Genomic DNA, 25,297 nt, shown 5'->3' on the forward strand with positions numbered 1-25,297 from the left:
ACCCAGGCTGGAAATAGAAAAGAATCCCTGCCATTGAGTGGCTGCACACTCACCCTGGGTAATCACCTCCCTCACCAGCAGGACAGTCTGCTCCCTTCCGACTCTGCATCCGACTCTGCATCCGGCCGGACTCTGCAGTGCAGGAGGGAAGGATTGCATCTTTGTGCTGGGGGCGCGACCCTTCTCGGCTCGGTCACTTTCCACAGCCACACTGGCCAGCCTGGCTGAGAAGGAAGAGCCTACATCTTCCCTTTCTCTTTTGTTCGAGGAGGGCAGCTCCCACTACAGCCACCCCAAAGCCAGCTAACCTTCAGAGAGCTTCCTGGGAACACACAGGCACACACGACCGGCCACATGGCAGAGGCCACTGTGCTACAGATGGAAGATCAGATGCCAGTGTGCATTCCTTCCCAGCACGGCTTTAAATCTGCCTTGCCTCCATGCATCCTTCAAAGAGGGTGCATGTCTATGTTCTGGCCCACCACCCCACAGCCCACTTTAGGTGTTTTGAAATAAAAGCAATCCTCACACTCAGGGACAGGCCTCACTTTACATTTGGTGTCATGCTTTCTGAAGAGGTACATCTGACTGTGAGGTCTACAGAGTGATGTCCTAGGACTGTGTTCTCTCCCCAACTTCCATCTTTAACAGCCTGACAGTACAAAAGAAAAGCAAATCATGTCCAAAACAGACATCATCTTGTTATTGCAGGCCTTGGAGACGATGGATACAGGGAAACCATTTCTTCATGCCTTTTTCATCGACCTGGAGGGCTGTATTAGAACCCTCAGATACTTTGCAGGGTGGGCGGACAAAATCCAGGGCAAGACCATCCCCACAGGTGAGCAAGGTGGATTATAGCTTATATTATAGCTTATATTATCGTCCCTTTGAGGCTATATCTTTTCATTAATCCAGAGCCCCTCCTGACTGTTTCCCCAAGTCACCTTTCCCAGCCCCACTCCCTCTCCAAATGGTACTGCCAATTCTTCTTCTAAGAACTTCACTTTTAAAGTTGAGGTCAAATCACTTCTGTGTATAATAGACAAGACTTGAATCTGGCACCCTTGTTGGTTTCTTTCTTGTCTTTTTATTACTTCAAGTTTCTAACCTGGATTAAGTGAGTGTATCCTTTCCCACCATGTAACCCTCCTCCAGATGACAACGTTGTGTGCTTCACCAGGCATGAGCCCATTGGTGTCTGTGGGGCCATCACTCCAGTAAGTATGGCAACTTTTCTCAGTAGATTCTATGTAGATCCCGCCCCACTGCCCTGTGTCCTTTGGACTCAATTTCTGGTGTGTTTTTATCTGATTGCACTAGCATTGAACAAGCATTTTCTTTGTGGCATGGAACTCCATGCTTGAGGGCTGTTGAGATGGATTAGACCCCATTTCTGCTCTCCTAAGGCCAGCTTTAGGCATGCCACAGAAAGCACTGTGCATTCCAGCCAGAGTGGTCAGGAATGGCCAGAATTCCCAGGAAGGTGGTCTCTTAACTGAGCCTTAAAGATAAGAAAGATTTGTTCAACAACAAAAATCATTTTCCAAGGAGTAGGAATGGCCTAGGCAAAAGTGTAGAGGTGTCTGGGCTACTTGGAAGGGAACAGCAGGAAATCTGGTGGGGCTAGAGCTCAGGCAGGAGCAAAAGTGAGGAAGAGGGTGCACACACGTGGCAGGTGGTGTGGGCCAGCTTCCAGCAGCTTTGGCTGCCAAGGAGCCAGGACTTTATTCATTGGGCAGTGGGGATGCTTATAGGTGCCCCAAGAAATGCAACAGTGTTGCCTGTCTGTTTGGGACGCCTCTGGCCATTGCAACAACAGCCAGGCAGGAAGCTGGAGAGCCAGGTGGCAACATGAAGTGAGGGTTGGAAAAGTGTCCATGGCGGCAGGGAGGAGGACACGTCTTCAGCAGACGTTTTAGAGGGGGAGGTAGAACACATACAATAGCATCCTCTTTGCAAAGGTTACCTATTAGTACCACCCAGAATGCAACTTAAGAAGTGTTGTGCAGGAATGCAGTTCTGATCATTGCACACTCCTATGTTACCCCATATACCCCAAATCCAGACCATGAAAAGCAAGTGTCCTCCACAAAGGCATCACTGGGCACATGGGACAGGGTGGGAGGGTGGATCTGGGCCCCCAAAGCCCCTGTGCTCTGTCGCAGTGGAACTTCCCCCTGCTGATGCTGGTGTGGAAGCTGGCACCCGCCCTCTGCTGTGGGAACACCATGGTCCTGAAGCCTGCAGAGCAGACTCCCCTCACCGCCCTTCATCTCGGCTCTCTGATCAAAGAGGTGAGACATCCAGAAAGAAAATATCACGTGTTCTTGGTAACATTCCCACTCCTAGGAACCAGGCCACCATCACGAGATGGGACAGTGGCAGACTGCTGGCAATTGAGTGGGAAGGGAATGACTCCCAATGTTTTGCTTGGCGACTGCACGTTCTTTCTCCTGCTTGTGGCCACTGAGCTGGAGAAACTCCATTCCTCCCAGTGGTCCTAATGAGAATGCTTAACTCTTATTATGGGCTCAAACCTATGGTTGAGGACCCAGTGGTTTGTCTAGAGAATTTGCATGGGGGTCAACCAAGAGGGAGCCAAATATTTGGGAGGTTCTCTGGGATTTGCATTCTCAGTTTATGAAATGGTCTGTTTTTCTCCTGAGGGGTGGCCTTGCCAGCTCCAGCTGGGCGGCTGCAGCTATCTGTTTGCCGGGTCCCTGCTAATCAGTGCCCTCTGCTCTGAATGCAATCTCTTCTCCCTCAGGCAGCCAGAACTTAGGGAAATAGAGGCCCAAAGGGACACCTCCTTCCAGACATACCTTTTGTCATTCCATCCCCAGGTTGTATGGAGCAAAGATTTAGAGAAAGCAACAGAAAGCAAAGAGGGACAGAAGGAAAGATCCTTTCCTTTCTCTTCTTAGTGGGACTGATATGACTGGGAGGCAGGTCCATGGTTGCTTAGAGGCAAGGTGGGAACAGCTGGTGATGAGTCAGTTTCTCGCTTTCCTTTGGTGATGTGGGGCATAATTAAGTCACACTGGTGAGACTTAGGAATTTGAAAATCCCAACTGTTAAGAAACAGTGCCTAAAAATCTAAAGACTCAAGCACCGTGCCTAAAATCTTGACCTTCTGAAATAATGTGTTCTAAGTAAGCCTCAGGACAGGTGGGGAAGAGTGTCCTCCACCTCGTTTGTTTTTCTTGCCTGATAAAGAGCCTTAGTATATGAAAAACACGAGGCATGAACATGAACGAGGTGGCAGTCCCTGCCTTCCAGAAGGGCTTGCTCCAGGTGAGACTTAGGTTGAACAAGCAAAGAACTTTAAGGGAGTGATACCTTGTCACCATTTGGAACAATACCGGATCTGATTAATAAATGAAAACTGGGCTGGGAGCAGTGGCTCATGCCTGTAATCCCAGCACTTTAGGAGGCTGAGGCAGGCGGATCATGAGGTCAGGAGATCGAGACCATCCTGGCTAACACGGTGAAACCCCGTCTTTACTAAAAATACAAAAAATTAGCCAGGCATGGTGGCGGGCACCTGTAGTCCCAGCTACTCAGGAGGCTGAGGCAGGAGAATGGCATGAACCCGGGAGGCGGAGGTTGCAGTGAGCCAAGATCGCAACTGCACTCCAGCCTGGGCGGCAGAGAGAGACTCCATCTCAAAAAAAAAAAAAAAAAAGAAAAGAAAAGAAAAAAAGAAAACTGAAGCTCTGGGCAGATGTTTTGCAGGTGCTTCTGATCCTGGGCAGTGGGTTGTGATCAAGCTGCCCCTCTCCCCTTAACACATACACACACTCTCTCTCACACACACACACCCCCCACCAACATGGAAAGGTGCTATGCTACAGGTGGGCCATGGCCACCTTGCAGCATAATGACACATTTGCACTGCACATCACTTTGGGATGGAGTCCCCCCGGAAAGAGAAGTGGGCATCTCCCCTTGCCCAGCCTGCACACTGGGCTGGCAGTAGGGGGTAAAAAGCCCAGGTCAGCTCCTAGGGTGCCCAAGGGCAACTGCATCTGGGTCCTGGGTAAATCCACCCCGGCCCAGGCTTCCCTGGGGGATGTGACACAGCCACGGCTCTCTCGGCCCAAATGTGGATCCATGGTGGGTGAAGTCCGTTCTTCTTCAAGTGCTATCTTGGTTTCTTCCCAGGCCGGGTTCCCTCCAGGAGTGGTGAACATCGTGCCAGGATTCGGGCCTACAGTGGGAGCAGCAATTTCTTCTCACCCTCAGGTCAACAAGATCGCCTTCACCGGGTCCACAGAGGTAACCCTCCTCATGGGGTGCTGGTGAAAGTGAAAGTGGCGCGTTACTTGACACCCGTGAACTTTTCCTTTGACAGGCTTTAATATGGTTTGTTTTTCTTCTAAATTTGACCATGTTTTAGTATATAACAACCAGTTTTAAAAGTCACTGGCCTGGTTTCCAAAGTAAATAAATATCCAATAGAACTCAGAAGCCTTAGAAGAAAAGATTGAGAGATAAGATAAAGTAAAAATGTAAAATATTCATCTGTCAAACAACACCATAATTAAGATTAAGAGATAAATAACAAGCTCAGAGAAAAATAGTTGTGATGCATGCAGTGCTCCAAGAATTTATATCCATCATATGTAAAGTGCTCCTACAAATCAATGAAAAAAAAAAAAACTGAATGGTAGAAAAATGGGTAGTTCAGAGAATAGAAATACTAAATGCCCAATAAGCTTAAACTAGTTTGCTGGTAATCAGGAAAATGCAAATTCAAACAAAATCGGACTCTCCTTTTGCCTGCCAGTTTGCTAAAAACTGAAATGATACTACTGAGAATATGGGGAAGCAGGCACTCACCGACACTTTCCCTAAGATGACGGTGTTTTGGTAGCACTCATCCAACATTTATAAGTGAAAAACTTTTTGATTCAGAAGCTCCATTTTAAAAAAACAAGCTACTTAAAGAAATTTTCTCATAAGGCTTCAGGGACATATTTTCAAGGATGTTATGTCCATTCTATGAAATGTTTTACAGCCGTTACAACAAGGAAAGCTGTCCATGATCTATTGTTGAAGCACACAACAGCAAACTGTAGAAAATTACCTACAATATGATCCCATTCATAAAAGTGTGTGCTTGTAGAAGTAGAAATTGTCTGGAAGGATTCCCAAGAAATCATTACTGATTGCCACCTATGGGGTGGGCTCAGGGGCAGAGCGGGAGGGAAGCTGAAGGCTTTCTCCCTTTAATTTACATACATCTCTGTGTGGAATTATTTCTAATGAGAAAGTACTTCTTCTGTACTTAAAAAAGAAAAAAACACCGACTGCAATCGGTGTCCCCATCCCCCTCCTCAGTTAGTCCAGCCCTAATGGATGCCGTTACTCTCCTTGGGGACAGACATTGTCCCTGTGGATGGATTCCAGACCTCATTCAGCCATCACCCATGAGCTTGCTGATGTTTAAAATGCACTTACACCTTAGCTTTGGAGAAAACAGTCTCAGACCCGAAAGAGCCCGGGCCACCCCTTGCTAGCTTCTGGCTCTAGGCCTCCGTGTCTGTGCTGGTCTCTGAGGGTCTTCCCAGCTCTGAAGTTCACGGTGCTAGGCTTTACTTGTTGCCCTAGATAAGTCACCAAGTCATGATGGGCCAGCCCACCCCTCCAGGGGTGCGGTGGGCAATGGGAGAGACCCCGTGGGGGCGTTAAGCATGACTGGTGAGTGGCTCTTCTGCTCATAGTGCACCCCTTCACTCCCTGCCTGTCTGCAGCAGCCTCAGTCTTACAGTGTGTTTCCAGAGAATTGGCTCCTTCTCATCCTGAAGGCTGGCTGCCCCCGCTACTTCTCTAACACTTGGAGGTTCCCTCAGATCACACCAAAGAGCCACACAGAACCACCTCCCTATTGGGCTGTTGGAATTTCAGCTGTTTCTAGTGAGGGGTAGAGTCACCCCGTGGTCCCTGAAGCCCTTCACAGACTGGCTGGACCAGTCTTCTGGGCTCAGAAGGACGGGCACCAGGACAGGTGAGCAGGTGGTGGCCCTGTTTTCAGCCAGCTGTGTGGGCTCCTAGAGGCTCCAACTCCCACCTGTAAGTGGAGCAGCTCAGACCAAGGATCCCAGGATGTCGTGGTCTAACATGGGAAGAGATGCTGGCAGATGGGAGGAGATGCTGGCAGCGGCCAGGAGAGTGAAGTGACACCATCGGGGCCTGGAGCGCCTGGGCAGAGAGCGAGATGGTGGCAGTACCACCCAGGCTTGTCCAGAATGTTCGCTGATGTTTGCATCTGGGCCAAGTTCAGCCACATCCAAGGTACATTGTGGTCTGTGTTCTGTCCTGGAGGTTGGAAAACTGGTTAAAGAAGCTGCCTCCCGGAGCAATCTGAAGCGGGTGACGCTGGAGCTGGGAGGGAAGAACCCTTGCATCGTGTGCGCTGATGCTGACTGTGAGTCTCTGCCTCCTGGGCTTTGCTGGGGCTTCGGGGCACCCATCCATCTATCCCCACTTCCTGGCCTGAATTCAAAACCAACTGAGAGTAAGATTCATGCACACACAGTGGGGATACTTCCACCCTGGGCATCCCGCCCACAGTCAGCCAGCCGCAGACAGGCAGGTGGACATCAAAATGCCAGCTTTACTTGTAGTAGAAAGCTGCCTTCTACTGCCAAAATGACATGGCTTGAGTGGCACCCGAGAGGCCGCCTGTTTCTGCGCCTCCACCTTAAGTTTACCCGCCTGTTCCTGCAGAGCTGGGGTCACGAGGAGCAGGTCTGACTTCTCCTCCAGAGCCCCTGGGAGTAGGGGGGAGGGCAAGTGCCGCCCACTCCCAGTCATTCATTCTTCTCACTTCCAAGTCACATTTCCTAGCATATGTTTTAAGATCCCTGAAGAGTGGAGATGCTTTTTCCTTGTGTCTCAGATGTGATAAATCAGAGGAGGGCAGTAGCAACTGATCCTTCAAATTACCCTCTTTGCCTGGTTCTAGGCCTGCACCCCTGCCCTGGGAAGGCAACCTGCCCAGCAGTTTGGGGGCAGCTTGTGTCTTGCCAGAGCCAAATGACACAACATTAAAATATATGCTATTGTTGGTTGCCATGTCCACAAGAGGGAAGAAAGGGCTGGTCGGGCATTCATTCGCCCTGCTGACAGCATCAGCTATCAAAAGGTGTGACTTCCCAAGTGCCTTAAAACACCTTTACCTTAAAGAATAACCTCCCCCACCTGTCCACTGGTGCCAGAAATTCCTGTCATGGAGAACAAAGCCTTTCATTTCACACTCAGATAAGGCTGGAATTGCAAATATCTCTAAGAAAAATGACCCTGGCACAATTTCTTACTAAGGCGTAGATAACTGATATCAGTTCCTTTCTGGCAGCTGGCTTTCACAATGGGAGAAAGGACAGGAGGAGGAAACAGGCTCTCAGGAAGGAAAGGGGAGCTGGGTATGAAGACGGACTGCCCATTTCTTGCTTGGGTTAGTGTTCCAGCAGTTAGTGTGGAAGCACCCGTTAGTGCTATGAAAAGCAAGTGGTTTTTGGAGCCACATGGAGTGTTTCTGGCACTGTGACTCACATTTGGAGTCCCAAACAGCCAAGACTCCTGTTTTGCATTCCTGTGCCACCATATCTGGATACTCCGCCTACACTGAAATTCATCTTCTTCCTCTCGGGAGGAAAACTGCAGCTAAAGCACAGGAGTAATTGTGTTTGGGGCTTGATTTTACTTACAAGGGTCATAAAAACATGCCGTGTAGCCACCTCCTACTCCTCATCAGGGCAGTGCCAGTCCACAAATTACATCCTGACATAACCAGCATCCCAGGCAAGACATCAAGGGTAACAAGCCACCATTCCCCTGCCCCTTCGCCTCACCCCTAGCTCCATCAGGAGCAGGAAATGAGTCTGTTATTTTGGAGGAGGGTCCGTTCCAAGTTGGGACCTGGCCCAGCCAGCTGCAGGGGTCGAGAGTGCAGAGAGGTACCCCCAAACCTTATGGTGCGGTCCTGCTGCCACTGAAACTTGCACAAATGACTCAGCTAGATAGGAGCAGCCTCCTTCTCAAAGCCAAGGGCAAAGTCCCTTGGAGCAGCCCTGATGGAATTGGAATGGATCACCTTTCAATGCCCAGAGCCACTGCCAGCCTCTATGCAAAAGAAAGCTGCATTTCTTAAGCAAGCAGTAGTGCAGGGGGTTGGTGGTGATGAAACCAGCCAAGGGTTGAACACTAGAAACCCCTCTGTAGATGTAAATGACATCCCAATACCATTCTTATCCACTAAGCGTGTCCCCCAAGATCTTATTCTCTAAACGCCCTCTAGCTGGGTTTGAATAACTGGTTTTTAGCTCAATGTCAGCTCTACAACTTAGAGTCAGACCTTTCAAGTCACGCACATAATGTTACCTTACTTAATAAGACCCTTCTTTTACTCAAGGTGGAAAATTTTGGCTTCTTTAGAAGTTTCGCCAGTGGGCCTACATCAATAATTACCAAAGTTTATTCTATAAAACATTAGTCCTCTAGAAAAAGGGGAGGGGAGGGTTACATAGGCAAGTGAAATGAGGAATGCTATGATTCTCTGGACTTATTAGCATATTAAAGGTACTGAGAAGTCCTGCAGTCAGGGAATTGATTTAACCCCAAACTTGGTGGACCCCAAAATCCTTTCTCCCTTCCTCTCTGGGAAAGTCTGCAAACAAAATTAATTTCTGAAATGCAGCCATCCTGGGGCCTGTTTTCTTGTGTAGGCAATTAGAATTGCAGCTGTCGCCAGTCCTGCTTTAACGACTTAATCGCTTCCTCTCACTCCGCCCGCCTCCCTCGCCCCGCCCCCTCCAGTGGACTTGGCAGTGGAGTGTGCCCATCAGGGAGTGTTCTTCAACCAAGGCCAGTGTTGCACAGCAGCCTCCAGGGTGTTCGTGGAGGAGCAGGTCTACTCTGAGTTTGTCAGGCGGAGCGTGGAGTATGCCAGGAAACGGCCCGTGGGAGACCCCTTCGACGTCAAAACAGAACAGGGGCCTCAGGTAATCCCCCTGGTGTGTCTAAACCCATGGTGCTTGTCTAGGGGCTGAAGCAGGCAGTCCCATGGCCACGGCCTACAGGATCCCTCTCCATGGAAGGAACACTGACATGCCCTACCCAGGAGGCTTTCTTTTCTTTAGAAACTGATCAGCAACACAATCCCATCAGGTCCCGGGTCAGGTCCTGGGGACTCATGGAAGGGGGCAGGACACACTGAGGCATGGGAGGAGGGCACTGTTCCCAGGGCAGAAGGCCATCTGCCTGCACCCTCCACTCTCCAGGATGGTCTCCCTACAGAAGAGGGGCTGTAGGCTGGCTGAAGGCAGCAGAGTGCAGGCAGGGTGTGGCCTGGTGTCTCAGTCGCAGCCCAACACCCTCAAGCCCACGTGGGTTACAGGACAAGGTGAACCATCAGAAACCAAACAATACCAGATGGAGAGAGCCTGGGGCATGAGAATGTATCTCCAGGCAGTAGGAGCATGTATCTGGAGGCCGAGTTTGGGAAGCCAAGGACAGGATGAAAATGATCATAACCACGAGATTTAATATCCTCTTTAAAAGGGCACATCCTGTATCACTTTCTTACTAATTATGAAGTGAAGCAGATGGATAAATATTTAAAAGAGGGCAGCCTGACCATCCCATGCATTATTGAAATGGAGCTCAGCAGCCACTCACTTTGCTTTTAGCCAAAGTCCTGCCCCAGCCACGAAATTTCAAGTCACATGTCTGTGACTTCTCCACTTGTGTCTATCCCGGGAGGCTGCCACTTCCCCCACTGTGACAGCGTTGCATGTTTACAGGGGAGGCTGCTGTGGATCTGAGCTCAGATATGGCCCTGGGCTTTATGAAAGTCACAAAAATCCTTCCATGCCTCAGTTTCCTCATCTGGAGAATGAGGAGTAATCAATGAATATTATGAGAATTTCATGGCACCTAGGAAGTATTCAGTTGTGGACAGGTTTTATTTTTAAAGAGGAGGAAGCTTTAAATGACAGGTTCTGCAGTCTAGGTGGCAGTGAGTGTCTGTGCATGACATCAGGCTGTCCTGTGGGGATGCCCTGGCTGGGGAAGAAGGGAGGGCCTCGTGGAGGAGGGGTGGGTTTCTGGTCATTAGTGCCCACCCTCCACTGGCCCCAGCCCACACACTCCGATGCCACGTGACCCTGGCAGAAAGCACTTCTTCCTGTGGCTAACATTCCTTCTCCTCAGTCATTGCCTGCCCAGCCTCTGCCCCAAACCCAGCAGTCAGTGACACAGGTTGTCTAATGGCCTCGGTTGGATTTCAGATCTGAACGCAAACATGACCACAAGTCATTATGGAATCCGCTGTGATTTTTAAAGCTAATCCAGAATCAGTGGGAAATGTGTGAACTGATCCCCATACGGAAGAAACTTTTTTACCCCATCGTTATTTGTAAGTCTCTTTCCGTGGCTCTTTTCGTGGCTTATGCCTGATGTCTCAGTCTTGACTTTTGAGGCCAGATACACCAATTTCTTCCAAGAGAACAGATGGAGGCAGAATGGGTGCTGATTTCATCAGTGCATTTATGCCACCGCTCAAAGTCCTTTTGAAAGCTCACTAAAGCCGTCTAACCTCAGCATATTATTTTAGCATGCTGTTAGCATTTTTTTTTTCTTCCAAAGTGCTTTTTCATCTACGGTAATAAGATTTTACTCTGAGAGGACTTACAGCTGTCTAAATAGTCCTGTCTGCCTCATGCCTGTAAAACAGCTAGCTGACCTAGATCCGGGTCCACGGCCGGGCTAGCGCTCACAGGAATGCTCCAAAATCATTCAGGTTTATTTGGCAACTGAGCAACGAGGCATATAAACATTATGCAGGCCACCTGGCCAGGCAGGATCCGGCAGTGTCCTCCCGGCAGAGAGCTGAGCACAGCCTTGAGCCAGTCCTGTGGGGGCCATATTTCCCTGTTTCTGGTGTTGTGCCCTGCCGCGTCATCTCACTTCCTGGCAGGTCTCTCTTCCTGTACTGTAAGGCACCAGCTGACATTTCATGGAGGATTATTAGATTTAAACAATGTGTTCCTACAGACTCTCCAGGGAGTGTTGAGTTTGGATGTGTAGGGTTTCCACAGGGACCCAGCACTGCCTGCAGGACAAACAGGGTCTTCCAGATGGCATATGCCCAGCAGCCAGGGAGGACCTGCAGTTGGGTGAAGCCCCTGTGGCCCTTTTGGCCCCTCAGGGAGAACAGCAGCTCAGCAACATCTGGAACTGTTAACCTGAGACTTGGTTCACCCAGAAAGAAGTTGAGAGAACCTTGAGCTCTTCTGGGATCTGTTGCAAAGCTGTTTTTGTTACATTTATTTTGTTACTTGTTTTTGTTACTTTTTTTGAGTGGAGTACACATAAGTGGGTCAAATCCCAAAACGCCTAAAAACATCTACAGTGAAAGGGTTCCCGCCCCTCCCGCCCCCATCTTTGTACACCTGGTTCTTAACCCTTCCTCCCATGGGTATCCCCAGTTCTTAGCTCCTCATGTCTCTCTCTAGAATGTTTTCATGTGTATACAAGCAGATATGAATGCAAGTCCTGATTGCCTTTGTTATTTTTACACGAAAGTTACCATGATAGTATATTATCTTGCACTATGTTTATTGTTCCCTAAAAAAAAACTTGAAGAGCTCTTTATACCAGTCCATGGGAACCTGCCTGATTCTTTTTCACATGTGTACAGAATTCTGCTGGATGAAGCCACCAGAATTTCAGTAACGTCTTCTGATTAGCATGTGGGTATGTGCAGTCACACACAAGGCCTCAGAGTATGTAATTTCACACACACACAAGGAGATCCCTGGGACAGCTTCCTCAAACTGGGTTACTAAGTGGGAACACATTTGTAATTTCCTTAAGTGTTGCTGAATTACCTTCCATAGAGGCTGACCCAATGTGTATTCCTACCAATATTCTAGAAGCTTGTCTATTTCTTGACCCTTTCCAACAGAATATGGATTTTTTTCCCATCTGAGAGTTAAAAATGGTATCTTGTTTCATTTTAATATGCATGTACCTCTTACAATAAGCAAGAACATCTATTATATATTTAAAAACCATTTGTATTTCCTTTATTATCAAATGTGCATTTGCTTTGCATATTTTTCTTTCAAAATGTTGGGCATTTTTCTTATCACTTCTAAGACCTCTTTACATACATAGTAGAGAGATTAGCTTTCTATGAATATGACTTGTTAATATTTTTTCCAAGTCAGTTGTTTTGCTCTTTGTTATAATAATTTTGCTGCCCTTCTCGCTTTTTTTTTTTTTTTTTTTTTTTTACATACTCAAAATTATACATCTTTTCTTTTTTGGCTTCTGCATTTTGAGTCATTAGAAGGCACTCCAAGTTCGCAGAAGTCTCCCACATATAAAACATTTATGGTTTTGTTTTTCCTGGTTATGTCTTTGATCTATTTGGAGTTTGGCCTGGTATAAGGTGTGAGGTATGGATCTGAGTTAGTATTTTTAAACTGGGTCCATATTTCACGAGATGATTGGTCAAGTGGCATACATGGTTTATGCCCTCTCTCCTGCTCCTCCAGGACAGACTGTCATACAATCGCACCACTGGATTTGCTTGTTTTTCTGTTTATGATTATTGGAATAAAACCAGTTTTCCTATCTAAAAGTCCCACCTAAAGTAAACCTAGTAAAGCTTTGTCTCTCCTAGCCAAAGAGGAGGGAGACCAGCCACAGATCATGATAAAGGACAGGATTCCCATAGATTTCAGGAAGAAGGCCCAGTGGAGGGGGCAGAAAGAGCGTTTTCCCCCTTGAGCAGTCTCCCAAAAGGGTGTGCTTTTGACAACTGGTCAGTAGCATGTTCACAAGCTGTGTGTCAGGCTGGTGGTATAGGGCAAACTCCAGCCAAGGAGACGTCTAGACAAGATAGCAAAAGGAAGAATCTTTCTCATGAGCTGTTCCCCACTAACCAAGGAGCAGCCCCTCTGTCCCACCTGGAGTTTCATTCTGCTTTGTCCCCAGGGGTGTTGAGTAAGGTGGTTAGCTTTTCTTCTCGCTTCTCTGCATCATAATAGGAGAATTCCAGTAACTATAACCCTGAGTCATGGTGCCAACTGATCAGGGCACAGGGTTGCCAGGTGATACATGGCACCCAGGTAGACATGAATTTCAGATAAACAGTGAATGCACTTTTAGCTTAAGTATATCCCAAATATTGTTTTGGGACATGCTTTATACTAAAAAAAATTATGTGTCATGTTTCTGAAATTCAGATTCACTGGGCATCCTGTATTTTTATTTGCTAAATTTGGCAACCCGAGTAGAATGTAAAGAGTTGGGAGAGGAAAGAATGTGACCATTTCAGACCTGTGTCACTCATGGACTAACTTTGCTGCATGGAAAAGGGAGATAGAAGTGTAAATAAGTCCCAAACCTCCAGAGGACGAGATGAGTCTATCTCCCCATCTCTCCCCTGCTCCAAAGAGTCCAGCTCTGTGCATCAGAGGAATATTTGCCTGCAAGGCACGTTAGTTACATGGATCATGACTTGCCAAGAATGTGCAGAGGAAGGACGGCTGATCATGTTGAAGGCCACTGAAAACATGAGATGGCAGCCACTGCCCAGAAGGAAGCCAGGCTGCGCTTTTTGTTTGTGTTTTGCAGATTGATCAAAAGCAGTTCAACAAAATCTTAGAGCTGATCGAGAGTGGGAAGAAGGAAGGAGCCAAGCTGGAATGTGGGGGCTCAGCCATGGAAGACAAGGGGCTCTTCATCAAACCCACTGTCTTCTCAGAAGTCACAGACAACATGCGGATTGCCAAAGAGGAGGTGCAAGGGGGTTGTGGCAAGACTACGGCCTGCAGGGCCTTTCAAACAGAAGTCCTTCCCTAGGGCCCAGGGATCCCAGAAATCCTTGTGATCTGAGCGTTTTTTTGTTTTTGTTGTTGTTGTTGTTGTTGTTTCTGTGTGGTCTTTCCCCTCTCCTTTGGGGTCCCTAGGGAAGCCGTTTTGTCCCTGCTTCTGGTGAACTCCAAACATGATACAGCAAGTACCTTGTTTGTTCTAGCTAGTTTTCACTCATGGCTCACCCTCTCTGGGGAGCAGCAAGCCCTCTCTGATCTAACACACCGGGTCCCTGAGTCAGTCATGCAACTGCAGGTGGAGAACTGTTGCCACCTGTGGGTTTTGCCAGGGATCAATTCAAGAACCTGTGGATTCAGGGCCCAAAGCCACCTTCAGGGCCCCCCAGACTAAACTTCAAGTGTTCACTCAAGGAACATGTCACAGCTGGAATTCTTATTGACATTTTCCACCACGGATGTCTTGGAAATGAGGGAAATTAAGGAGACTCCCCCACTCCCATAAGAGTGTAAATCTTTGTCTTTCAACCCCGCTTACACTAGATGGGAACTGGTTCCCCCACAGCATTTGTAAGAGGAGAGCTGGATCCCGGGAGGTTAGACCCTGGACATGGTCTTTTGGGGCACATAAAAGGATGAGTCCCTGCCAAGGGATTTCCGGGGCAGGTATTTTAGAGGTGTCTTCCTCGAGATTGTTATGTGCGGTGATGGCATAAAGCTCAGCTCCTTAAACATCCCTGTGACGAGAGTTCCTGGGGAACTCGGAAGGTATTTTAGCAGGCCAGGCACCATCCTGCCAGCTTATAATTACGTCTAATATTGAATCAATTACAAGCTCCCTTCAAAATCACCTTTAAATGTTCAAGCCTTAGTTCTTCCATTTCCTTTTCTCTGCTATATCACAAACTGTGGTGAATATTATGCCATTTCTTTCTCTGGTAATTATTATGGAAATGTTCTAGGGTATCTTCATTGGTTGGAAACACAGCTCCAAGAGGTAGGAGCACAGTCTTACAAAGTGCCTGCAAATATCCTTCAAGACAACTCTCAAAAAAGTTACCTAAAGGTTTTGTCTTCTGTGCATCTATGGGTTACTCCAAGACTCTCTGGCTGGGTTTCTCAGAAACCCTGATGACAACAAGACATCTTAAACACAACATACATTTTTTGTTATTATTTTTTATTTTTGTTTCATTTTAATCCTTCCCTTCAGTCTTCAACGGTAATGCAGCTAAAGAAATGTTTGGACGTTCTTTCTTCTCTAATCATCATTTTTCATGCATGTGTGTGCTCTGGGTATATGAAAAACGTGTAAAGAGAAGGAAATGCTTGCTCACAGCATGCATTTCCATTCAGTCATGCCTCTCATTGCCATTCTTGCAATTAATCATAGATTTTTGGACCAGTGCAACCAATACTGAAGTTCAAAAGTATCGAAGAAGTGATAAAAAGAGCCAATAGCACTGACTATGGACTCACAGCAGCCGTGTTCACAAAAAACCTCGACAAAGCTCTGAAGTTGGCTTCTGCCTTAGAGTCTGGAACGGTCTGGTAAGTTGACTGTGTGTGTATTTCAGCTCTCCTGAGTTGCTTCTTGCTAAGTTCCTTATTTTTCTATTAACTGAGAGTTTCTCATTGTTTACATTGTATATTATGTACCAAGCACTATCTCAGTGCTTCCTTCCATCCTCATGACCACCTGCTGAGGTAGGTGCCATTATGTCTCCATTTCATAGATGAGAAAATTGAGGCACAGAGAGATGAAGTGACTTGCCCAGAGTCACACAGCTAGCAGATGGCCGACAGGGCTCCAGTGCCTGTGCCTGTGACCCCTGTGCTGTACTGCCCCTCCAACTTTGTTTTCCATTCTGATTCTAAGAGCAGTTCATGCCCATCTGCAAAATAGGGATACTAGTCCCTGCCTCATCAGTAATTCTGCAGATGATGTTTTGTGATCCCCGTTTTAAAGATTAATGAATTGAGGCTCAGAGAAGTTGAGCAATAAGCCTGGAATCATATAACCAGGAAGCAGGAGAACTTTAAGGTCAGATCTGTCTCATTTCAAAGCTAATTCTTATTCCTCTACACCCTGATTTTTCTTTCTTTCTTTCTTTTTAATTAGATGGAATCTCGCTCTGTCCCCCAGGCAGGAGTGCAGTGGCACACTCTCAGCTCACTGCAACCTCCACCTCCCAGGTTCAAGCAATTTTCCTGCCTCAGCCTCCTGAGTAGCTGGGACTACAGGCACATGCCACCATGCCCAACTAATTTTTGTATTTTTAGTAGAGATGGGGTTTCACCATGTTGGTCAGGCTGGTCTTGAACTCCTGACCTCAGGTGATCCCTCCATCTCAGCCTCCCAAAGTGCTGGGATTACAGGCATAAGTCTTCATGCCTGATCCTCTCTTCTTTTTTCTCCCCTTATCATTTCATTCCTATCCCAATGAAACACACTCTGTACTTGAGGATTTCCAAATGTTGCTGATGGGAAGAATGAGAAGACAAAAGTTGAGAGCACCCTGTGTTTTCATCATGGAAGCTTTGGCAAAATACTGTTTATTAGTCAATGCCCTGCATTGGGGGCTCAGTGGCTGCAGTGCCAGGAGCCAGGGGGTCTTCTCCAGATGACTCTGAACTTTCTTCCATTATTTTCTAGGATCAACTGCTACAACGCCCTCTACGCACAGGCTCCGTTTGGTGGCTTTAAAATGTCAGGAAATGGCAGAGAACTGTAAGTGTGTCCATCATTCTGAGCCTGCCATGGGCTGAATACAAGATCCACTAGATTTGCAGGCAGTGATTCAGGCTCCAATCTGCTGACCACCCCCCTCCACCGCCATCCTGCTTTGTCTGAGCCAGCTGTGTCACTCTAGGGCTAGTGGGGACCCATCTCTTCCTCTCTCCCACCCACCACCCCCACCCTTCCCACTCACTTCCCCAGCCTGCCCCTCTCCAGGCCTCAGCTTTTGTGTCTGCCCAGCACCCATAATGCTGGGGACGTTCAGTGGATACTTGACAGAAGCTCCCTGATTGGGGACACAGGCAGAACTGAAAAAGTGTACTTTTTACCAGATGTGGGGTGTCATTATTCACACAACTCCCCACTCACAGCAGTGAAGACACGTAAGGCTGACCCAGGTAAGGCTCCTACCTGTTGGGTCCTTTTTTCTGAGCCTAGCAGGGGCCCTTCCCAGCAGGCATATGACAACACCTCCTGCTGGGCTTCTGCAGCCCTCTCAGTACATGCAAGCCCACTGCAAATCCCTCCACATGTGTGTGCAAACCCACTGCAAACCCCTCCACATGTGTTTACAAACCCACTGCAAACCCCTCCACTGCGTGTGCAAACCCACTGCAAACCCCTCCACTGCGTGTGCAAACCCACTGCAAACCCCTCCACTGCGTGTGCAAACCCACTGCAAACCCCTCCACTGCGTGTGCAAACCCACTGCAGACCCCTCCACTGCGTGTGCAAACCCACTGCAAACCCCTCCACTGCGTGTGCAAACCCACTGCAAACCCCTCCACTGCGTGTGCAAACCACTGCAAACCCCTCCACTGCGTGTGCAAACCCACTGCAAACCCCTCCACTGCGTGTGCAAACCCACTGCAAACCCCTCCACTGCGTGTGTAAACCCACTGCAAACCCCTCCACTGCGTGTGTAAACCCACTGCAAACCCCTCCACTGCGTGTGTAAACCCACTGCAAACCCCTCCACTGCGTGTGTAAACCCACTGCAAACCCTTCCACTGCGTGTGTAAACCCACTGCAAACCCCTCCACTGCGTGTGCAAACCCACTGCAAACCTCTCTGCTGTGTGTGCAAACTGATCCACACTTCCTTTTTTGTCCTGCCTGCTGGGAAAATGAGTTCCCTAGGTTTAGATTAATGGGTGGAACTTCTTGTGTCTGGCCCAGGCCCAGAGCATCCAGGGAGTGGAGATGTGTGGTTTCCAGCCGGACACTATCTTCTCTCCCCAGCTCAGGATTTTATTAGCCTGTGTGGACAAACATTTTGTAGGATCAGTGTTCCCAAGGAACCATCTGTGACAACACCCCAGGTTCCTGGGACATCTCTAGGGATCCAAACTCTTCCTTTTATTTCACCAGTGTGTCCTATTTATATACAAATGTACTCCCTTGTACTTGTTTGCACTTCTTCCAGTGGGAACAGACTCTAACGCTTCCCCTCACCTTGGGCCTTGGTTGGGGCCTTTTTGTGGCTTTCTTTTGAGATTCTTAAAGATGCTATGAAGGGATGGGCCTGGCTTCCATCCCTGAACAGATGCTCTTGACCAGTCTATGTGGAATTGGGGTCCTGTCCCCCTCCCACCTCAGTCCTGCTTTGTAGTCCATCCCTGACTCTCGGCAAATACCCCAAGGCGTCTGCACGTGTGAGTGAAGCCTGCCCATTAGCCTCCCCCTTATCCCTATGGCTGGCTTCCTCTTCAGGGGACATCAGTAATTCTTGGCCATGAAACCCCTTTGCAGAAATTGCATTTCCTCCCTCTAGTGGCCTATTTGTGTTTGAGTTCTGTGAGCCCCTGCTTCATCACTTCTTACACCTGCCCCTCCAGGGACAGGCAGCCGGGGCTGGGGTCACCAGTGTCCCCTCTTGGGCCCTCCAACAGCAACAGTACTGGCAACAGCTGGGATTTGCTGAGCACAGACTCTGCTGCAGGCTCTGTTGAGCTCTCTGTGCCTGTTCATACCGTCCTCACACCCATCCATGAGATGGGTCCAGCTGCTTTCAGAAGAGAAAATGGCACAGGAAGCTGGTAAGTGACAGTCAGAAATGAATGCTGGCAGCTTAGTCCTTGGACCCACCGCAGTGCAGGACCTTGCTCAACAGGGGTCACCCTTGTCCACCACCTGTTTGTGAGGCCACCCAGGGCTTGCGTGGTCATTTATCCCCTTTCATCTGCTGCCTTCAACCAGCTGGGTCATTAGGGCTGGAGAACCTAGACCCCACACAGTCCTCCTCCCAGAGGCCAGACAGAGCCTCACCCCACAGCAAGAACTCCAGTCCCCAAAGCAAATGTCCCTGGGTATAGAAGCTGCAGGGCCCCCAATCCCTGGTGTGTACGGCTTTGCACTGGTGATTCGCCCTCATTGCAGCCTCCCCTCTTGCCACCCTGACAGTGCTTTTGGCTCCTTAACACCCCCTCGCCTGGCACAGAGCAGGGCTCGGGGAGGACTCACTGAACACAGCCCATGTATCCTCCTGCCAGTTAGCCACCATCGGGACTTTTTTGAATGTCTGTTTTTTAGACCCTTGGCCTATATTTTCTCAAGGCTTTTGATAAAATATTTAAAAATAATTCACAAGGAGCCTAGAAACTGCCTGGAAAACCAATTTCTGTTTTCAGTTGTCTCTAATTAATGTCTTCATGTTGCAAGAAGTTCCCCTTTTTTAATGCTGGAGCGTCGTGCGGGGGATTCCATGGTTTTCCCCGTCCCCGGCCACCTGGACTGGGCTGGCTTCTGGCCGCCCACCCACGGGTCCCTCCGGGAGCTGTTTCTGTGCGGGTCTCAGGATGGAGCCTGAAATTCCTCTTCCTCCTGGGCGCCTTTCTTCTTAATAAAAATGATACAGTAACCAAAAAATCTACACAATAGAGATATGGAAAGTCAAGGCTTCCCTCCCTGACCTTCAATCCAATTTGTTAGAGGTAAACGTTGTTCCATCATTCATTTGCTCATTCTTTCTTTTATTCGCTTGGCAAATATTTCTTGAGTATCTTTGATTCACCAGGCAGGATGCTAGGCTCTGAGCATATTGCAGTGAACAGCACAGCCACCAGTCCCTGTGCTTCCTGACATTCTGGTGAGGTTTAATAGGAGTAAGGCTGGGCTCACGGATAGCTTTGAACTCCAAAGTGGATGAGACTGGCTGAGAATCCATGTAGGAGATGTTCCACTGGGTTGAATAAGAGCAGCAAGAATTTGAACCAGGACAGCAACTTCAGAAATAGAAAAAATGAGAGGAGCTATGTATTTATTCTTAAAGGAATGCTTTAATACTAATGCATGTGTCAGTTATGTGTTAATTCAATCTGATTTTATCACTTTGTTTTCTTTTCTTTACTAACTTGAGAAATCATTATTGGCTTTGAATTTTTACAATGCGACATTGTATTCTCACTTTTTAAAGTGTATTGTGCATTTTATTTGCATACAATGGATTTATATATGTGTGTTCTTTTCTGTTTTCAAATGAAATGGGAGCAAGCTACATTTTGTTATTGAGACTGGGTTTTGGATATCCTTCCATTCTTTTTATTGATGATCTCCTATGAGGAACTTTTGTGTATTTTCAAGGGGTTTTGCTATTACAAACCATGCTAATGTACTTCCTTGTGTATACATCTTTATGCACTTGTGGGAGATTGTTTTCAGAATAAATTCCTAAAATTGAGTAATCTGCCACATGAAAAATGGGCTTACCACTGTTTTGGTTACATTTCTTTAATCATGATGGTGTTGAGCACCATTTTCACACTTATTGGTAATTCGTATTTCTTTTTCTGCAAACTATTCCTGTCCTTTGTTGATTTTTCCATTTGGTTATTTGTGTTTTTCTTGTTGGTTTGCAAGAGCTCTTTGTATATTAAGGAAAATCACACTCTGATCTTCACACAGTGTTGTAAATCTTTTTTTCTAGTTTGTCATTTGGGAGTTTTGATGGAGTCTCTGCTCTACAAAAGTAGAATTTAGCGTTCTGTTTATGGCTTTTGTATTTTGTGTTATATTTAGAAAAGATTATAAAATAATTCACTTATTTTCATGGGTTCTGCAACTATTTGTTTTAGAAAATGACCTAAAAATCTCAATGGCACCTAACATTCATTTTCTGCCTAACACATAGTAGGTGCTCTATGTGATTATCTGTAATTGTTATGATTACAAGGAGGTGATGGTATTCCCATTTGATAGTTGATGAAGTTGAGGCTCAGGGAAGGCAAAGAACTTACCTAAGCAACATAGTTCTAAGCCAGTGGTTCTCCAACTTGAGTATGCATCAGAATCACTTGGAGAACTTGTTAAAATACAGATGTCTGGGCCCCATCACAGAGTTTCTGATTCAGTACGTTTATTAGTTTTTTATTGCTCCTACAAGAAATTACCATAACATCAGTAGCTTAAATAACATAAATCTATTATCTTATAGTTCTGTAGGATAAAAAACTGACACAGGTCTCCCTGAGCTAAAATCAAGGGCTGCATTCCTTTTTGGAGGTTCTCAGGAAAGAATCTGCTTCCTTGCCTTTTCCATCCCCTAGAGGCTGCTCACATTCCTAGGCTGGTGGCCCCATCCTCCATCTTCAAAGCCAGCACTGCTGCATCTCTGAACCTGTTTCTATAATCTCATTTTGCTCTGCCTCTTCTTCTGCCAGTTTTAGGGACCCTTGTGATTACACTGGGTCTATGCCTGGATGATCCAGGATAGTCTCCCTCTTTTAAAGTCAATTGATTAGTAACTTGAATTCCATCTGCAACATTAATTCTTTACCACGTGGCCTAACGTATTCACAGGCTTGGGGGATCCGATTGTGGATACCTTTGGGGAAATCCTTATTCTGCCTACCATAGTAGAGCTGGGGGAGGCCTGAGAATCTGCATTTCTAGCAAGTTCAGAGATGAGGCTGATGCTGCTGGTCTGGGGACCACACTTTGAGAACCATTGGTCTAAGGGAGGAGATGGGATTCTGTCACAAGTCATTTCAACTCCAGAGACTCCAGTGACCACCTCTAGCTTCATCTCTTCCTAAACAAGCACACATTTTTCTTCACCTGACAGCAGATCAAGCATTTAGAGGGATTTAAATCTCTCCAAAGCTGCCTCTCGGGTCTTGGAAGGGAAGCTACCCTGAAGACAGACCATGGTGCCAGGGAAGGATCACCTGAGCCCTGCAACATTTAAAGAAAGGAACTACATCAAGGATGTGAACCTAAAGGCTGTGGACTCCCCGTGTCCAGTCTGTGCTAATGTCTGCTTTCCTCATGCCCCCTAGGCTGGCCTCACTGTCTGACAACTGGTCCCCAGCTGTGCACTCTGAGGCCAACTTCAGGCCCTTAGTGTTCTTCCCTCTGGTCCTCTGGCCACATCCCCAGCCAATGGCTTTGGGCCTCTGCCTCTTCTGTCTCCTCTTCAAGCAGCTCCCAATTGCCATCTAAAAGTTATAAACCCAGTGTAATTTCTGCTTTTCCCTTGTTCACACTCACCCCTCCGTCCACCAGGCCCTCTCTTTTTGCTCTCTATTGCCATCCCAGGGAATTCACCTCTTTATTTTTTTTTAAATCCCCTTTATTCTCCAAAGGTAAACCATTAGTCCTGGCTATTTCAAAAGCATCACACACAAGAAAACCTTGATATTTACATTTAAGTCACATATGCAGCTATTGGCACTTACTAGTGGTGTTATAGTCCTGGCTATTATTCCATGAAGTCGTCACATTTTGACCTTTTGCATAAGCCTCCAATGGCCTGATGGAATGATGAAGCATCAGAACAGTTTCTACACAAAGGCTAAGGAACGTGCCCATTTTGAATTTTCCTCTTTTCTGTGATCACAGAGGTGAATATGCTTTGGCCGAATACACAGAAGTGAAAACTGTCACCATCAAACTTGGCGACAAGAATCCCTGAAGGAAAGGCGGGGCTCCTTCTTCAAACATCGGACAGGGGAATGTGGCAGATGAAACGTGCTGGAGAAAAAAATGACATGTCTGACCTTCCCCGTACACATTCTTCTGGAGGCTTTACATCTACTGGAGTTGAATGATTGCTGTTTTCCTCTCACTCTCCTGTTAATTCACCAAACTGGGGATGCCCATATGTTGTCTGTGAAATCGCAGTCCTGCCTCGGGAGGGAGCTGTTGGCCATTTCTGTTTTTCACTTTAGTCCAGATCCCGGAGACAGTGAGATACTCAGGGCGTTGTTAACAGGGAGTGATATTTGAAGTATCCAGCCATTGCTTAAAACGCTTTGCCGAATCTGGCTCCAATAAGAATGTGGGAAAACCCCCCTGCGTGTTCTGCAAGCAGGGCTCTTGCACCTGTGGTCTCCTCAGGGTGGACCTGCTCGTAGAGCAAGCCACGCCTCTTTCCGAGGTAAAGGTGGGACCAATCCATGGGAAAGGACTCACAGTACGTTTTGGTTTTTTTTGTTTGTTTGTTTGTTTAAAAAAAAAAAAAAAAAGGATTTCATGGTGAGAAACTTTTGGGAAGTGCATACCGTGGAAGGATATCAGGGTCTTTGTGGATTGCATATTGACATTGACCGTGAGATTCAGCTTCAAACCAATACTGCCTTTGGAATAGGACAGAATCAATAGCCCAGAGAGCTTAGTCAAAAATGATATCATAGTCTACCTTAACCAAGGCACTTTCTTAAGCAGAAAATATTGTTGATATTACCTTTGCTGCTAAAGATCCAATATTCTAACACCACAACAGCATAGCAAATCCTAGGATAATTAACCCCCTCATTTGACAAATCAGAGCCGTAATTCGCTTTAACAAATTATGCATTTCTATCATGTTCACTAATGGCTTACGATAAGTCTATATAGTCTTCTTTTTCTCCAGTTCTGTTACCCATTTTAGATTAGTAAAACATACACAACTGGAAAGACTGCTGTTATAACACAGCCTTGTTATTTTTAAGTCCTATTTTGATGTTAATTTCTGATTAGTTAGTAAATAACACCTGGATTCTATGGAGGACCTGGGTCTTCATCCAAGTGGCCTGAGTATTTCACTGGCAGGTTGTGACTTTTTCTTTTCCTCTTTAGGTATCCAAATGATGATGTGCAATGTCATGTTTTAACTTGGGAAACTGAAAGTGTTCCCATGTAGCTTCAAATACAAAAACAAATGTATTATTCGGATACTTTTATGGTTACTAACTAGTACTTTCCTGATTGGGAAAGTGGTGCTTAAGTTTGCAAATTAAATTGGAGAGGGCAATAACAAAATGAGGCCCCGTATCAGAACCAGTGTGTGTATAAGGAAAACCATGTATAAAATGGGCCTATCACCCTTGTCAGAGATATAAATTACCACATTTACCTTCCCTTCATCAGCTAACACTTATCACTCACACTACCAATAACTTGTTAAATCAGGATTTGACTTCATACACTGAATTTTCAGTATTTTATCTCAAGTAGCTATAGACACTAACCTTGATAGTGGTAGGTTAGAGGGTTCCTATTCTCTCATTGTACAATAATGTCTTTAATATGAAATGCTACATTATTTATAATTGGTATAGTTAATGTATCTTTTTATAGTTGTAAGTACACAGAGGTGGTATATTTAAACCTTCTGTAATATACTGTATTTAGAAATGGAAATATATATAGTGTTAGGTTTCACTTCTTTTAAGGTTTACCCCTGTGGTGTGATTTAAAAATCTATAGGCCTGGGAAGTCTGATCCTAACTGCAGATCGTGTTCCACAATGCAAAAATGATAAAATAAAGTTGGATATTTGGGAAACATTATGCTTTTTCATTTAAAGACCAAACTCATTTGAATTCTATGGCAGGCCTTTCTCTTTCTGAGACCTGTACAAAATGGCTGATATTAAAGCAGGATCAATAATGTAAGCATAAAATTACATTTACTCTGTCAATTGGGCCCAGTGCTTTGCCTGACTCTGAAACCCATTTCTGTGGGCTCGGGTTGACCAAGCAAGGAGCTGGGCCTCAGAGGTTCCACATCATATCTGGCTGAGTTTCAGCTGTCATCTAAGCTGCCTGAGTCTCCGTTTATCATAAAGTGGTAATGATGTCAGTGCGGGAAATGGTGGGGAGGACAGCATGAGGATTGACAGACAGCATTGTGCCCCTGACTGTGAGCACAAGTGTCTGTTTTTGTCACCTTTTCCTCTGAGGATCTAGCGAAAGGATCAATTTGGGTTTCACTGACCTCAAGTTTCTAAAGCTTTTAACCAAGAAGCCTCAATCACCACGTTGGGAGCTGACACTGACACTGGATCAAGATCATTGGTGGTACTGGGGTATGTTCTTGAAGCTCAACCTGTGCATTTGATGTAGAAAGCCCAGATCACTTTGATGTGGGTGGCAAAGCACCACCTCTTTAACAAAAAACTTAAGGGAGGCTGGGATCAGATCTCTCGTAAGATACACCCTTATGTTAAGAGAATTTAGACACATTATTTAGAGACATCCCATTTCTCAATCCAAATGCGAGCAGAAAACTATAGGAGAAGGATATTTTCCCTCATTTGGTGTCCCGGAATGTGACTCCCTGAAGGGAGCCATTCTGGGGACAATTGGAGGGTGTAGTGTGCGTGTGCACACATGCATTTGTGTGCCTGGTGTGCGTGTGGGGGTTGGCACACTCTCTAGAAGTGGACCCTTTGGGATGGCCTAGCTTCTTCTGCTGGTGGATGAAGATTTGCTCCTTGCTCCTAG

General features: G+C 46.6%; 1 protein-coding gene across 1 annotated transcript in view; it reads left to right on the plus strand.

The window, feature by feature from the left end:
• ALDH1A3 (aldehyde dehydrogenase 1 family member A3) overlaps positions 1-24,356 on the plus strand; it is a 36,276-nt gene extending 11,920 nt beyond the window's left edge. The window contains exons 4-13 of the mRNA XM_005560617.4: positions 712-841; positions 1,159-1,220; positions 2,169-2,297; positions 4,168-4,281; positions 6,331-6,433; positions 8,824-9,008; positions 13,654-13,818; positions 15,244-15,401; positions 16,507-16,581; positions 22,428-24,356. Of these exons, the coding sequence (XP_005560674.1) occupies positions 712-841; positions 1,159-1,220; positions 2,169-2,297; positions 4,168-4,281; positions 6,331-6,433; positions 8,824-9,008; positions 13,654-13,818; positions 15,244-15,401; positions 16,507-16,581; positions 22,428-22,500 (1,194 nt within the window). The 3' untranslated portion in view covers positions 22,501-24,356. The remainder of the gene's footprint in view (positions 1-711; positions 842-1,158; positions 1,221-2,168; positions 2,298-4,167; positions 4,282-6,330; positions 6,434-8,823; positions 9,009-13,653; positions 13,819-15,243; positions 15,402-16,506; positions 16,582-22,427) is intronic.
• The last annotated feature ends 941 nt before the right edge of the window (positions 24,357-25,297 follow it).

Source organism: Macaca fascicularis, chromosome 7, assembly GCF_037993035.2.
Source record: "Macaca fascicularis isolate 582-1 chromosome 7, T2T-MFA8v1.1".
Classification (NCBI taxonomy): domain Eukaryota; kingdom Metazoa; phylum Chordata; class Mammalia; order Primates; family Cercopithecidae; genus Macaca; species Macaca fascicularis.